Below are 16145 nucleotides of genomic sequence, written 5' to 3'. Positions count from 1 at the left end.
TATAACCCTATATCTGACTCTTTTAGTTCTAGGGCTTACAAACAATCGTTATGTGAACAACACTATAAAACTCTCTTTAGCAACTTTGTTGCGAGAGTATAAAAACTAAACAAAATTGTAAATGGATAGGGAAGGTTCTAAATATCAAGTATATAGGGACATAATCAGAAACTTATAGTTTTTTTAATGTTTGAAATAAAATTGGAGAATTTAAAAATTCAAAAATTCAACAAATTAGTTAGTTTTCAGCATAAGCGTTATATAAAGAGGGGAAGTAGTTATCAGCTAATTTAACCCACTTCCATAGTATTTACGTAGAGAAATAACAGAGCGACTGAGATATGCTCACTAAATCTTTTAGAGCGCACACTTATTTTAAATTTTCTGTGTTTATTTTCATGATTGCTTTTAACATCCTAAAATACTCGAAGCAAGAGTCTAAGTATCAGAATGAAGAACATAGAGTTTACTAAGTAATCAGTGACGTACCTTTGTACCATAGGTCAGTGGGCGCCGGAATTGTCACGTTCATAATATGGTGTCCTTAGACCCAATATTTGGTTTTATGATCTTCATTACTTTTTGTTATCTTACACAAATTTTAATTGAGTGCTTCTGTTTAATTCATACGCGAATTTTTTATCAATCTAACAAAGTTACATTGCCAATAAACAAACAAATAATTGAAAACAAACGGTCAAATCATAAAAATGTTTACTTCCCTTAAATGCATTCAATTAATCAAGCACCCGAATATCATCATACCATATTTACCATCGAATTTATAAATGTGAGAGCAAATGATCTAACGCCTGCCAACATACATAGACCTAGGTACTCGTACGAAAACCGGTTAATTTTTAACCCACACTGTACTTCACTAGCCGATTAAACACATAGCTGTGTGATAAGCATGGATTTATCGTTTCTACTCCATCATATTCATTAGTTTTCTTATTAACACAGCTTTCGTCTCTCATTACCAACAACAAATAAACTATGGTAACCAAATTGATTGATGTTGGGCTTGGTGCTATGCGGCAAATGATTTTGTATAAAGAGGCTGAGCAGAACGAACAAAATAATCAGTTCCCACTTAACTGTAAACCAAGCAACCAATCAAAAATCAAAATGTTCAAATACGTAAGTTGACTGTAACTCATTTAATTCATATAATCAAAATCTATTGACTATCATAATCTCTATAAAAATATAGGTCGCATTCTTTGCCCTCCTCGCTGTTGCTGCTGCCAAGCCCGGTCTGCTCGCTGAGACACACACCATCGTTCAACCAGCTGTGGTTGCTAAAACTGCCTATGTCGATACTAGTGCATCCTCGGCCATAACTCACCAGAGCCATGTGAACCTTGTCAGGAAGGTGCCAGTTGTTCCAGTTGTCCACGCCGCACCCGTCGTACATGCAGCCCCCGTCTTGAAGACCATCTCCGCTCCAGTGGTACATGCAGCCCCTGTGGTTCACTCAGCTCCGGTTGCGCACGCTGCTCCTGTATTTCATGCTGCTCCCGTTGTTCACGCCGCTCCAGTCGTACATGCCGCCCCAGTTGTACACTCCGTAGTCCACTCAGCTCCTCTTGTTAAAACAGTAGTCTCATCTCCTTTGACCTACAGCATCCACCATTAATAAAATAACCTGAATGTGATTTAAAAAATCGAACGGTTTGCAATTGTTAAAAAGTTCTTAAAATAATTAAAATATGAATTTAGAAATATATCAATGATATTTCTCTGAAAATGTGGATTTATTATTGTGTTCAATCGTCAAAAATCAAAGCAACAAAAATTTCTTTTGATTTGCTACTTTCTTCTCGAATTACGCTTACGCGGTTATAACAAAATTACTGGCGGGCTGTCGTTCTTCTTTTTCACTATTTGGCGCCAATTGGTGATTCCGAGTGTAGCCAGGTCCTGGTATTTTCAACGGGGTGAAGATCTTCCTCTGTTCTTTCCGGCTGGTACTACGTCGAATACTCTCACATCTGAAGTGTTCTCATCCAATCGGCGTAGCCGCTGTCTTTTAATTCGCTCTACTATGTCAATGTTGTCGTATATAACAAACAATTCATCGTTCCAATGCGTAAAGGACCATAAATCTTCCGCAGAACCTTTCTCTCGAAAACTCGTAACGTCGACTCATCAGATGTTGTCATCGTTCAAGCCTTTGCATCATGCAGCAAAACGGGGATGATGAGTGACTTGTAGAATTTGATCTTTGTTCGTCAAGAGAAACTTTACTTCTCAGTTGGCTACTCAGTCCGAAGTAGCACCTGTTGGCAAGAATTATTCTGCGATGAATTTCGAAGCTGACGTTGTTGTTGGCATTAATGCTGATTCCAAGATGGAAGAAATTATCTACCACTTCAAAGTTATGACTGTCCACAGTGACGTCGGTGCTTAGTCTCGAGTGAGACAAATTGTTGTTTAATGACAGGAGATTGTATTTCGTCTTGACCTCGTTCACTACCAGATCCATTTGTTTCGCTTCTTTGTCTAACCTGTAGAAAGCAGAATTAATAACATGGTTTTTATGGCCAATGATATCGATATTATCAGCGTACGCTAGCAGTTGTACATTCTTCTCTATTCAGATCTGCAGCTAAAACTGTTTAATTTTACTTAGTAATTAGAAATTATCGTTTTCGCAAAAGAGAAATAGCAGAGAATCTCAGTATATCTTATGGATTGACTCAACATGTTTCGTTAATGTTTTGGGTATGAAGTGTATAAATGGTAGACGCGTGCCAAACGACCTCAAAAAGAGATTCTTGAAAGCGCAACTCAAGAGCCTATATTCATGAAATGATTCATTGCTGATAACGAGGCGCGGATTTATGAATATGACATCGACTCTTAAACAATCTAGAAAATAGAGCTGAAAAATTGATCCGAAAACGAAAAATGAACGTCAAAGTGTGTCAAAAATCAATACAATGCCTGATTGCCGTGGAGTGTTTGACTGTGAATTCAATCTATAAGGTCAAATGATCGATCGTTCTGAGTCATCTACGTGAAGTAATTCGTCGACCGGATTTTGAGCAGAAAATACTTGGATTTTTAGCACGATAAAGCTCCGTCACATTCTAAAAGGATTGGGACTGATTTTGTAGGTAAATACATAACGAGAGCCATTGCTCGGTCATCGTATTCACCAGGATTTGTCTTCCTGAGGAACGTATATGGGCAAAAATATGCATTCCATTTTGGTAGAACTTATGGAATTTTATAAAATTGAAATTCCGATTTTGTTAGAAAATATAATTTGTAAAGTTTCCGCTAATCAACATGTTAATTACGTGTTTTTTCCATCATCAAAAGTGGAGCTGAAGAAAAAAAAAACAATATTTTCGCATTGATATTAATAAACCATTAGATCAATCTAATGAACAAAAAAGTATAAGAACCTAAAAAATACAATTGCAAGCTTTGTCTTGCAATCTCGTTTTTTATTTGTCACCAGCACTATCAATCTTAAAGAATTAGACTGCAGCGCCGACACAAACTCCATGGATATAAAATTTAATATTCGATTTTATATTTATTTTAACCATCACAAAGTATACCGCAATAAGAAGCAATTAATAAATTTAGTGGTGAACAACGTGGGCAACATTAGCTGGCACATGATGAGCCACCGGTGCAGAATAGGTCTTCACTACTGGAACTACGGGAGCAGCATGAACGACGGGGACGACTGGAGCAACAGCTTTTACTACTGGAACCACAGGAGCAGAGTAGGTCTTCACAACTGGAGCAACATGAACCACAGGAGCCACAGCTTTCACAACAGGTGTAACAAATGCGTATTACTGTGCACTTGGGTGATGCTCTGGTGGGAGGTGGCAGATGGAACTGTATGTACAGTGGCACCTACTTTGGCTACAACGATTTGAGCGATGAAATAAGGAGCAGCAGTGGCGATGGCGTTGAACGCGACGAATGTAATCTGGAATAAATTTGAAAATAATTTTACATTTTATCTTATTTAATTTAATTTAAGCAATTAATGGTCTTACGTATTTGAACATCTTGCTGCTGTTGTATAGTTTGAGATATGGAATCTAACTGATAATTTACTATTTAATTCGTGCCAAATTTATAGTGTGCAAACCGGTATAAAATCCACCAGAATAACACCATTTTGACATTGATTTGACACTACAATACTTCAGCAACCCGTTTTGGTCACTAACATTTCCATTGCGATCAGAGGACATACCTACTAAATATGCTTTGTCAGTGCATACAAAAACAGACACTTCATTAGTACTTGTTACAGTTTGACATACTACTGAATTACGGGCAAAAATGTGCACTGAAATTTGTCAAAAAATTTTGTTGAATAGCATCTACCTACTGTTCACATTTGCGCTGCCAAGAGAGCTTAAAGATCCATAGCTCAACCTCCGTATCGCTGAGTATCTTCATAAATAATATTCTCTTTCCCATACCATTCATAGTACGCAATACTCGAATGAATATTAACCGCGTACATTAATCAATAGCAATCGAAAGTAGAATCAGTAGTCGTTTTTCGGGTAGATTATGTAAGTTCGTGCTGATGTATTACGTGATAACACACCTGGATGTCCACCCACTGGTTGGACTGTTTTTTGCGTAACTATTTCTTCGATGATGCATTCCATGTATACTATCAAGGTATTTCCGAATAGAGCAATGTTCTCGCAGACGGTTCACTGACGAAAGTTGAGAAAAAAGTAGTAAATGTTAATTTTGTTGCTTCCTTTAGTGACGTATTTACAAACGTATTTTATCGATTACACCAAACTGCAACACTCAGCATTGATATGAGTTTTGAATGTGAATTAGTGGTGAAAATAGTACGATCCATGAGTTGTCAACTTCGATATTCATTCTTCTACATTAAATGCTGAATATTCCGCCATTGTCGTCTGGTGAGCTACGCCGATAGAGTGGATGTCCATAATTTAAAATGTGTGTTTCCGAAAGAGAAGCAATAGGATAATGTTTCGTGCATTTATTGTCAGACATACAAGCCGAAGTGGGATTGTGGTGTCCGCAAGGTCCGTAAACCAAATTGGTTTTCATCACGTCGTATAATACTGGATCTTTCTCTGCATCAGGAATTTCCGCAGAAATAATTTCATCAATTTGATCTGGTGTAACCACCATCCACCATTAAAAGAAGAATGTGCCACTCTACAGAGTACATCTAGCTTCTAACAGCGCCATATATAAGTTGCTTGAAGATAAAGTCCATCAAACATCGTAACTGTTGTTTGAAAAGTCGTGCTGTGACATCGTGACGATAGCTTGCTAATTGACCGAGATCCATAATTCCGCACGTATGTCATCGCATCCTGGGAGTACTTCTTGCCTTGCCTTGCCTTGGGCTGCCGTACGTTGATGGCAAAAAGAAAGCCGACCGACATTAGAGCGACCTGTTTGTGGCATCGTAACAAATTTTAATCTGTAATTGATCACTTTGTGTGCAACACACATAAAGTTTTCACTGAATAATTCTCAACAATTTTTCTTTTGAATTGCCGGAATAAAAAAGCAATCKMCCRAAATTGAAAGATTCAAATAATTTACAAATCAAAATGTTGAAAAACAAACAAAAATTAAAAAAAAATTTGTATTGATAAAAGTTACTTTATGGAATTGTCCAATTTTCCGACTTTTCCTCATGGAAAGCATAAGGTATTTTTATTTCTAAGCCTTCCCCGATCCACAACCAACAACCTCTGGATTGGTGCAGCCGTTCTCTTAGCGTTACTAACCAACAAACATTCATGAAACCAAAAATGTAAACCGCTGTTTTTGGGGGTTTTCCGGCAGTTATTAGAATTTTTCTCGCCGTAAAAACCATCTTTGAACTTCAACGAACATTTAGAAAAAGAATTAGTCCAGACGTTGTTGAGTTATGCGTTTAGCAACACATTTTGCGACTCATTTTTATATACATACATATGTACATATGTATAAGAAGATAACTGTTTTTACAATGAGTTGATATTTTAATACAATTCATAAACGAATGAAGTGAAGTGGCTAAAAACTCAAACTTTTCTTTTTGTTGCTAAGTGTAATCGCAATGGACTTTCTTGATTTTCCTCAACTGATACATATATTGATGCTATTTTTATGAAACGAGTACTATTTTTATTTGGATAACAACGAACTTATTTTTAACACGCAATTATCCTTGTATTTCTCAAAAAGTTTGGCATAAAAACTTCTCGAATTGCGGGCGTCTAAGGTTTGTCTAGAGCATGTTCTGCGTAGTAATCCATCACTGTCAATAAGTATTTTCTTATTCTAAGCTCCGATATTCACTTCTCTTGTTTGTTTGCTCGGCTTACCTGGGCACTGCTGAGGCCGCGACTTTTTGCTAAAAGACTTTGAAAAGGGTGTAGCGTCTGACGCGCATGCGCTGCCAATCACCTTGGATTATTGTTCAGAATAATGTTGCATAAAACAGCACAACGCAAAAACTAGTTGCGTGTTTGTCTAGTAAAAATATTCAAGTTCAATGTCGGCCATACAAGCATTGATTTTTGCAACAAACTTAAGCAAATATACCGTTAAAAATAATCGAAAAAGAAGTGAATACAATATTTAGTAAGCTGCTTAGCCGAGTTCAACGTATTTTTTTCCAAAAACAACAGAATTTCTTTGTTAATAATTTATGTGTGTAGTAATAAAAAATTATAATTTCCTTTTTAGATGAAAAAAAAAAATTTAAAAAACTGTTTTTTACCCGAGGACACCCATTTAACCCCTTAAAGTTGCGAGAAATAACTGAGACTGTGGGCATCTGTAAAACCGTGCGCTTATACAGGGTGGGCCAAAAGAAACCAAGGGGTGTAACTTAAAAGTGCCATTGTGTCTCAGGCAGTATGGGCAGTAGCTCCGTCCTGCTGAAACCACATACCAGGTCTGTTTTCAAGGGCAAGACGTAAAAAATCTTTTATCATAAACCTATACCGCTCTCCATTTACGGTTACAGCACTTCCATCTTCATTCTCGAAGAAGTAAGGCCCAATGACATTTTCAGATGTGATCCCACACCATACTGTCTGTACAACTGATGGGATGTAATTGGCGTTGATGAATGGCTCTTGGATTTTGAGAACCCCAGAACCTACAGTTCTTCTTATTAACAAAGCCATTCAAATGAAAATGAGCTTCATCACTCATAATCACGATATGCTCTTCGCGTTAAAATAATTGATCTCTGGTTTAAATAATAAAATTCTATTGTTCTGGTTGTCTGTTCAGTTGTGTACCTCTCCATTATAAATTCTCCAAGCACTGTCTATATAATCTAAAAGAAAAAATAAAAAAAAATTAATAAACGAAAAAGTTATTAAACTTTTACACCCCTTGGTTTTTTTGGCCCATCCTGTAGTTTGCATGAAATATTGAACCTGAGAGTTGTCGGTGCGATGGAAGCCGCGTTTGCTCACTCCAGACAACAAAATCTTGAGACCATAAAAGAAAAAGATATTTTGAAGGAAAACAAGAAATATTTGGTTGTTTGGACAACCTGGAACTTTATAATAAGATTTGTCGCGTATCACCCGTGGTTTCAGCGCAGACTTCTCTTGTTACTCACGTGGTTCACCATTAAACTTATTAATCAGTATACCCTAAAACCAATAAAATAAACATAAAACTCAATACTAAATTTAATTTCAATGAATTATACATATGCACCGAGTTCTTATAAACTGAAATCTAAGTTTCTTTAGATGTTCAAACATTCTTTGAATCGCGTTGATTATTTTTTGTGACTACACACAAATTGTAATACACACACTGTTCTGTAAAGAAAACATATAGAATCGGACATAATTCCTAATATTTCCCAAACGCCAACTTGAAAGAAAATGTGAGACAAATAAACTTAGAAAGTGAAACAGCAAATTTCGTTTGATTGGGTGATTGTATAATATAAAAGTTTTTCTTTAGCTTGGTCAGGAATTGTGGCCGAACAAAGGTGTGAGCATACACCCATCTAATAGATCATCTTTGCTTTTGACATCCCCAGTTGGTTGGTGACTTTTAGGGATGTCGTGAAATGAAATGAGATGAGATCTCTTGAACGCTTATGACTCCTTCATATGTGATGCATTGTATTTCAAGTATCCAAAAATAGATAGGCTGTTTTTTGGTAATAATTACTCATTTTTTTATGGGAAACACAATAAATTTTAAAAATTTCGTTTTAAAACGTTGAGATAATTAACTCTTTTACAAAATAATATATACTTCTGGAAGTCTGTATTTCATCTTTGAAAGGGAATCGAAAACTTATGATCCCATCACATATATTTTGAATCACATACAATATTGGAATTATAGTATTGTTTCTAATAGATTCGTCAATATAAAATATGCCTTCTGAAGTAGAGAATTACCAAAGGTAATAGGCATATACCAATACACTCTGTACTATTAGAAATATGGAAATGGAAGTATGTATTTTTATAAAATCGTCTTTTTATTATTTAAATATTTTGTTAACAATTTTCTGCCGCTGTATTTCTCATATCACCTTTAATTTACATATTTTTTTAATGGTGGATGCTGTAGGCTAATGGAGATGATACTACAGTTTTGACTAGAGGGGCTGAATGGACCACCGAGTGGACAACTGGAGCAGCATGGACAACGGGAGCAGCATGAACTACGGGAGCCGAGTGAACCACAGGAGCAGCATGGACGACAGGAGCGGAGTGAACTACGGGGGCGGCATGCAAGACTGGAGCGGAGTGAACCACAGGGGCTGCATGTACCACTGGAGCGGAGACGGTCTTCAAGACAGGGGCTGCATGTACGACGGGTGCGGCGTGGACGACTGGAACAACTGGCACTTTCCTGACGAGGTTCACGTGGCTCTGGTGAGTTATGGCCGAGGATGCGCTAGTATCGACATAGGCAGTTTTAGCAACCACAGCTGGTTGAACGATGGTGTGTGTCTCAGCGAGCAGACCGGGCTTGGCAGCAGCAACAGCAAGGAGGGCAAAGAATGCGACCTATATTTTTATAGAGATTATGATAGTCAATAGATTTTGATTATATGAATTAGATGAGCTGCAGTCAACTTACGTATTTGAACATTTTTGAGTTTTTATTGGTGCTTGGTTGACAGTTAAATGGGAACTGATAATTTTGTTGCATTCGCTTAGCCTTTTTATACAAAACCATTTGCCGCTTAGCACCAAGCCCAACATCAATCAAATTGGTTATCATAGTTTATTTGTTGTTGGTAATGAGAGAAGAAAAGTGCACGATAAAAAGCAAATTCAATTGTGTGGAGTTATTGTGAATTACAGTGCAACCGGTTTCTACATTTCGGACTTTATTTTTATACGCACACTTTGAATTACCTAACTAACTGACCTACGTCTATACATGTGAAGACTCAGAAGCTACACAATTTGCATTATATCAAATAACCTAGGTGCGGGAATGGCTAATTCAAGGGTAATCACCTCCAATTCCTACATGCACAGCGGTATTCCTGACGCGTTGCTTAATAAGCGCAAAGGCTTCCAGTTTTTTTTTTTTTTTTTTTTTTGTGTCCATCATGAGAATCCAGATATATGGACACAGATGGAACCCTGCAAAAAGTCAACAAATATGTCCTTGACAACATTTTGAACAAAGAACCATGCATCCTCTATACTGTGTGCTTTCCTGAATCCATACTGCCTATTTGACCACAAACCCCGCATTAGCTTCTGAAGCCGTTCTACCATAGTTATTTCCAGCACTTTTTCAAGTACTTTTCGGGCATCAGTCCGATCGAGGATCGCTCCTGATCTTATCAGGGGACTTCGGGAGAGGAGCAGCTCTAACGCTTTTTCACTCGCGTGGAAGGTATTCCTCATAGAGGCACTTATTATAAATGGCCTCGAGGTATTCCAGAATGAACTACCATAAGCTTTTGCACATCTCTCCACTCAAACTATCAATACCTAAGGACTATTCACACCTAACCAAACCAAAGGCGTACTCCAACTCCTATCATCTAATGGAGAGGCAGGGATTTATTGTGCTTGAGGTATTCGTACCTCCGACCTGGGAAAGAACGTAACTAGAAGAACCCCCGCAAACCACTTAATCGAGTGGAAGGTAGTGTCTTTTCAGATAGATACCAGAATTGCCTTCCGACTACCCGGCCACTGCAGTGTATTCTCAGCAGAGATCACATAAATTAAGTAAAGCTGCTTTCTTTCCGAGGGTGCTTCCAAACAAGAAATATATTTATATATACTTGGCTATCTAAGTGGCTTTGAAATCTCTAAATCCAATTAGGGTTTAATCGATGATAGAGAAATAATGCATTGATATCTTTCTATTTCACTATAACCATGTAATAGGTTACAGGACACAGTTATATTCCTGGCAACTGTGAAGCAGACGAACTAGCCAGAGCAGACTCCGAAAAGAAGAGATTATATATTTTATATATTCCTCTTGCACCTTGTATCTATATTGGTATTTGATAGACCAACGTGTAAAACTCCAGTAGGAGTACTAGGTATTTTTGAAAAATAGGCCGAGACTTCACAATTTTGTCATCAATCATTAAGATTTTAGTCCCGGTAGTTTCAAAATGAACTTCATAAAGGCTGAAAGCGTCGTCTGAAATCTACTTACGTACCTAATAATTGCTCAATCCGAACGCAAGCCCAATCGTTTTTTTTTTTTTTTTTTTTTTCAAATTGCTACAACCTTTTTATGTTCGTATGAAGTTTGATGTTTAATCTAGAGATCAAAGCTCAAATTAACTGATTGGACCTTATCAGTATAGCTTCAGGATTGGAAAATAAACAACTGAGCAGATACTCACCATGCGCCAATTCTTGTTGAAGACCCGTGAAAAGAGAATCGACAAACATCACCGAGGGAGTGGATTTCAAAGCTGCCTTTGACAGCACGAAAAGGAGCTGCCTTTCTGCGGCGATATCTGAATTTTGTATCCCCGCAAAACTAAGACGGCTGTGTAAACTGACGTTGAGCAACATCAAAAGCTCCGTCAGCATCGGGAAGGACCTCTCCGAGCCGTTCGATACCAAACGAGTTTTCAACGTGAAACTTCTTCACACTGGTGTTGGAGAAAATAATTCGGGCTGCAAAATTTAATCGACCAAGTACAATCTTTTATAAGAGTGTAAAGCTACTGGCGTATGCTGACGATATTGATATCATCGGCCTCAACACCCGCGCCGTTACTTCTGCTTTCTCCAGACTGGACAAGGAAACAAAGCAGAAGGGTCTGGCAGTGAACGAGGGCAAGACGAAATATCTCCTGTCATCAAACAAACGGTCGTCGCACTCGCGACTTGGCACTCACGTTACTGTTGATAGTCGTAACTTTGAAGTTGTAGATAGTTTCATATATTTGGGAACCAGTGTAAACACCACCAACAATGTCAGCCTGGAAATCCAACGCAGAATAACTCTTACCACCAGGTGCTACTTCGGACTGAGTAGGCAATTGAGAAGTAAAATTCTCTCTTGACAAACAAAAACCAACGAGTCAAGCAAGAACGCGTTTCATACCTAAAATATCCAGCAAAACCATTCCAATGGACGCGCGAGAGATGTCGAGCTCTCTTGACATCTCTCTTACACTAGTCTGACGATTTTTAAGCACCTTTAAGGTGCTACTTCGGACTGAGTAGGCAATTGAGAAGTAAAATTCTCCCTTAACAAACAAAAAGCAACGAGTCAAGCAAGAACGCGTTTCATACCTAAAATATCCAGCAAAACCATTCCAATGGACGCACGAGAGATGTCGAGCTCTCTTGCCATCTCTCTCACACTAGTCTGACGATTTTTAAGCACCATATCCTTCCCTTTTTTCATATTTTCACCAGTTGAAAAGGTCAAAAGTCGTCTAAAACAAGGCATGTCTTCAACAACATCTCGAACGTTTTCGAAGGTTTGCACCACTCGTAGGCTTGTGTTTTTGATAAAACTGAATTACCATAAGCGTTTTACAACATTTGCAACTTTTTCGGATACGAAATTTGGATAGAAATACAAAATTTGAGACAAATTCTTTGATCTATATTTTCATTTATTGTTAAAATCGCAACGCACATCTGAGGTGCACCGACTTAAGCAGCTGCTGTAAGCAAACCGGTTGACAGATCACACTCATATTTTGCGTAGAAATTAAGGGCAATCCTACCAACTTAGGAAAATACAGTTTATTGAAATATCATTTACCGGGAAATTTAATTACATTTTTCGCGGCCTTTTTGTCCCAAGGTTTGATGCAAGAGGGCAAATATTATATTGATTTGAAAACTTTCAAGTGGAGCTTGATAATATCAACCATTAGTTCGGTGAACCCGGGGCGTTTGGAAAAAGTCTTTTTATTTTTAGTTTTCCATCAGCACTTCTATATTATGTACCTCTACATCACTTAGGAATTTGTCTAAGTTCGTTCCTTGTTTGTTACACTCAGGATGATAACCTGCAGCATTGCATTTGTTTAATTATGTACTTCATTATTATTATTACTTATAAGTTATATAATATTTTATATTTCTGGAAAAATTATAAAAAACGAAGGGGTTTCATAGATTAAAATCTTATATATTTATTCAACAACTTTTAGATCACAGTATAATTAGTGATGAACAAAGTGCGGAACAGGGGCTGAAAGAACTGTCTTCACAACAGGAGCGGCATGAACTATTGGCACTGCGGGGGCAACAACTGACTTCACAACTGGAACATGATGAACCACCGGGGCGGAGTAGGACTTCACTACTGGAACTACGGGAGCGGCATGAACCACGGGGACGACTGGAGCAACAGTTTTGGCTACTGGAACCACAGGAGCAGAGTAGGTCTTCACAACTGGAGCAACATGAACCACTGGAGCCACAGCTTTCACAACAGGTGTAACAATTTGGGCATTATTGTGCACTTGAGTGATGCTCTKGTGGGAGGTGGCAGAGGGAACGGTGTGTACAACGGCACCTACTTTGGCTACAACCGGTTGAGCGATGAAACCGGGAGCAGCGGTGGCGAATGCGAAGACAGCGGCGAAGGTAATCTATTTTGGAAAGATTGATTATTATCACATTCCTTAGTCTACAAATAATTGTAACTTACATATTTGAACATTTTGCTCGTTTGGTGATTGTGACTGTTTACTGCAAGAAAACTGTGCCGAAACTGATATCTTTCTATGTTTCTCGCAGCATATTTGTAAGAAATTTTTCGCAACTACAAAATATGAAAAATTTAGTAAGCAGCTTACTAAATATTGTATTCACTTCTTTTTTGATAATTTTTAACGGTATTTTTGCTGTTTGTTGCAAAAATCAATGCTTGTATGGCCGGCATTGAACTTGAAAATTTTTACTAGACAAACATTAAGCAACCACAAACAACGAGTTTTTGCGTTGTGCTGTTTTGTGCAACATTATTCAGAACAATAATCCAACGTGATTGGCAGCGCATGCGCGTCAGACGCTACACCCTTTTCAAAGCCTATTAGCAACAAGTCGCGGCCTCAGCAGTTCCAAGCTAAGCAGAGCAAACAAGAGAAGTGAATATCGGAGCTTAGAATAAGAAAATACTTATTGACAGTGATGGATTACTACGCACAACATGCTCTAGACAAACCTTAGACGCCCGCAATTCGAGAAGTTTTTATGCCAAACTTTTTGAGAAATACAGGGATAATTGTGTGTTAAAACAAGTTCGTTGTTATCGAAATAAAAATAGTACACGTTTTATAAAAATAGCATCAATACATCAGTTGAGGAAAACCAATAAAGTTCATTGCGATTACACTTAGGAACAAAAACAAATTTTCGGGTCTTTGGCCACTTCATTTCAGTCGTATGTGAATTTTATTAAAATATATATATATGAAACTTTAAGCAGTATTGTTAGCGCAGTGTAAATAAAAGTAGATACAAGCTATTCAATTGAATTTTCTGAAAAATTTCAGTGCACATTTTTGCCCGTAATTAAGTAGTATGTCAAACTGTAGCAAGTACTAATGAAGTGTCTGTTTTTGTATGCACTGACAAAGCATTTTTAGTACGTATATCCTCTGGTCGCACTAGAAATGTTAGTGACCAAAACAATTTGCTGAAGTATTGTAGTGTCAAATCAATGTCAAAATGGTGTTATTCTGGTGGATTTCATACTGATTTGCACACTATAAATTTGACACGAAATAAATAGTAAATTATCAGTTTGATTTCATATCTAAAACTATACAACAGCAGCAACATGTTCAAATATGTGAGATCACGAAATGATGAAATTACGATAAAATCTAAAATTATTTTAACATTTTTTCCAGATCACATTCGCCGCTCTCTTCGCCATCGCCACCGCTGCTCCCGGTTTCATCGCTCAACCCGTTGTGGTCAAAGTGCACACCGTTCCATCTGCCACCTCCCACCAGAGCATCACTCAAGTACACAACAACGCCCACATTGTTACGCCGGTGGTGAAAGCTGTGGCTCCAGTGGTTCATGTTGCTCCAGTTGGGAAGACCTACTCTGCTCCTGTGGTTCCAGTAGTCAAAACTGTTGCTCCAGTCGTTCCCGTGGTTCATGCCGCTCCCGTAGTTCCAGTTGTGAAATCCTACTCCGCCCCAGTGGTTCATCATGTTCCAGTTGTTGCGCCCGTCGTACCAGTGGTTCATGGTGCTTCAGTCGCCCGCTTTGTTCACCATTAATACAACTGCATACCCGATAAAAGTTTCTGAATAAATGTTATTGTAATTTTAGAAATCCAAAACAAAACTTATTTCTCATGTAAGATATGGTAAAAATGCATATCTTCCAGATCTTGTAAAGGAAAAGGATGAGTAGATCCTGAGGGCACCAAACAATTCCAATTAACAATTAGACTGCAAGGCATAGGAATTCATATATTAGAACAATATATCGGAAATATATGTAGATTTGAATTCAATTATTTAATTAGGTTTATTTAAAATTATATTTATTATAAAATATTGTAGATGGTCTTTCAGGTTTGGTGCCCATACAATGGCTGTCCGCTCTAGAGGTACACGCTACCGTCCGTTTGTTCTTATCTTCGTCTTTATGTTAGTAGAAAGTGTCAAAAGTTATATCCACTTCTAGTCGTCTTTCGTTCGTCTGTCGGTCCCACATATAATGAGCAGACAACTCAATTATGCTATGTAAAATAAAAAAGAAGAATTAACTAAAAACCGCTCTTCTTCGGTCTTATCACACCACAGCAGGATCCTCACGTGAACTTTAGACATTGGGAACCAGGAGCCAAGTATTAAATAATTGACCTCTTGGCCATACAATTTGCATCAGACATCCTAAAATTTTTTGAATTTTCTAAAATGTAACAAACATTTATGTAAATATCTTCTACTTATATATGTAAATATCATGAACTTTAGATGTCGCGATTTTGACAAATGCTCAGAAAATATCGCCTAAAAAATTGAAATAACGAATCATAAGAGGAATAGGAATATTTGGCGACATATTTGTAATGAAACTATCTCCCAAATTCATAAAGCTATATCTACCGTTTTTAGTCGAAAAACTTATCTTCAAAATAAATTTCACAGTAAGCATGGGACGGTGGGGTTGCATATGAGTTGATGAAAAACTTATACAATGGACAGGGCATCTCATAGTACCAAATATCTTGAGCTAATTCAACTAATCTGATACTTTAACACCTTGAATGTGAGCAAAATTGGATTACTATCAAACTTAAATTCGATATATCATAACTCCCTGCATGAAGATATCGGAACAAAACATTGCAGAAATAGTTTATTCAAGACTTGGCAACTCTCAACCAAAAATATACCGAGATGGTTTTTTTAAATTTTGTATTCATAACCAAATTTCATGTGCGGAATCGTTGCGAATGTGGGAAAAGGTTTACGGTGATTCAGTTTTATCAAAAACACAAGCCTACAAGTATTATAAAGCCTTCAAAGACTGTCGAGAGATTGTTGAAGACATACCTCGTTCTGGACGACGTTCGACCTCATCAAAATCGGTAGAGAGGCAAGGGAGAATCCATATCTATCCATGTAAAACGCGTTCTTGCTCTTCTCATCCCAATATTTTTTTTTTTTTTTTTTTTTT

At 37.5% G+C, this 16145-nt stretch overlaps 4 protein-coding genes and 1 pseudogene across 5 annotated transcripts in view; 2 read left to right on the top strand and 3 right to left on the bottom strand.

The window, feature by feature from the left end:
- Window positions 1-1095: 1095 nt before the first annotated feature.
- Window positions 1096-1684, top strand: LOC108977187 (A-kinase anchor protein 14-like). Its single transcript, XM_018946761.1, has 2 exons — window positions 1096-1143; window positions 1217-1684. The coding sequence occupies exons 1-2, from the start codon at window positions 1132-1134 to the stop codon at window positions 1640-1642; spliced, it is 438 nt and encodes a 145-aa protein (XP_018802306.1). The 5' UTR covers window positions 1096-1131; the 3' UTR covers window positions 1643-1684.
- A 1918-nt stretch (window positions 1685-3602) lies between these two features.
- LOC108977155 lies at window positions 3603-4062 on the bottom strand (annotated as a pseudogene).
- Window positions 4063-8485: 4423 nt separating this feature from the next.
- Window positions 8486-9162, bottom strand: LOC108977184 (A-kinase anchor protein 14-like). Its single transcript, XM_018946758.1, has 2 exons — window positions 9115-9162; window positions 8486-9041 (listed from the first exon to the last, which is right to left on the bottom strand). The coding sequence occupies exons 1-2, from the start codon at window positions 9124-9126 to the stop codon at window positions 8580-8582; spliced, it is 474 nt and encodes a 157-aa protein (XP_018802303.1). The 5' UTR covers window positions 9127-9162; the 3' UTR covers window positions 8486-8579.
- Window positions 9163-12655: 3493 nt separating this feature from the next.
- Window positions 12656-16145, bottom strand: part of LOC108977186 (A-kinase anchor protein 14-like) — a 4728-nt gene continuing 1238 nt past the window's right edge. The window contains exons 1-2 of one of the 2 annotated variants that reach the window (XM_018946759.1): window positions 13147-13197; window positions 12656-13087 (exon numbers count right to left, since the gene is read on the bottom strand). In XM_018946759.1, coding sequence (XP_018802304.1) covers window positions 12656-13087; window positions 13147-13158 — 444 coding nt within the window. In that variant the 5' untranslated portion in view covers window positions 13159-13197. Of the gene's footprint in view, window positions 13088-13146; window positions 13198-16145 lie in introns of those variants that run through there. The other variant, XM_018946760.1, reaches the window with a different exon arrangement.
- LOC108977191 (protein app1-like) lies at window positions 14263-14739 on the top strand. The gene is made up of 2 exons (XM_018946766.1): window positions 14263-14292; window positions 14354-14739. The coding sequence occupies exons 1-2, from the start codon at window positions 14281-14283 to the stop codon at window positions 14732-14734; spliced, it is 393 nt and encodes a 130-aa protein (XP_018802311.1). The 5' UTR covers window positions 14263-14280; the 3' UTR covers window positions 14735-14739.

Source organism: Bactrocera latifrons, unplaced genomic scaffold (genome assembly GCF_001853355.1).
Source record: "Bactrocera latifrons isolate USDA-ARS-PBARC rearing strain unplaced genomic scaffold, ASM185335v1 scaffold_85, whole genome shotgun sequence".
Lineage (NCBI taxonomy): Eukaryota > Metazoa > Arthropoda > Insecta > Diptera > Tephritidae > Bactrocera > Bactrocera latifrons.
Note: the sequence above shows the minus strand (reverse complement) of the source record. Positions and strands in the feature narration are given on the sequence as shown.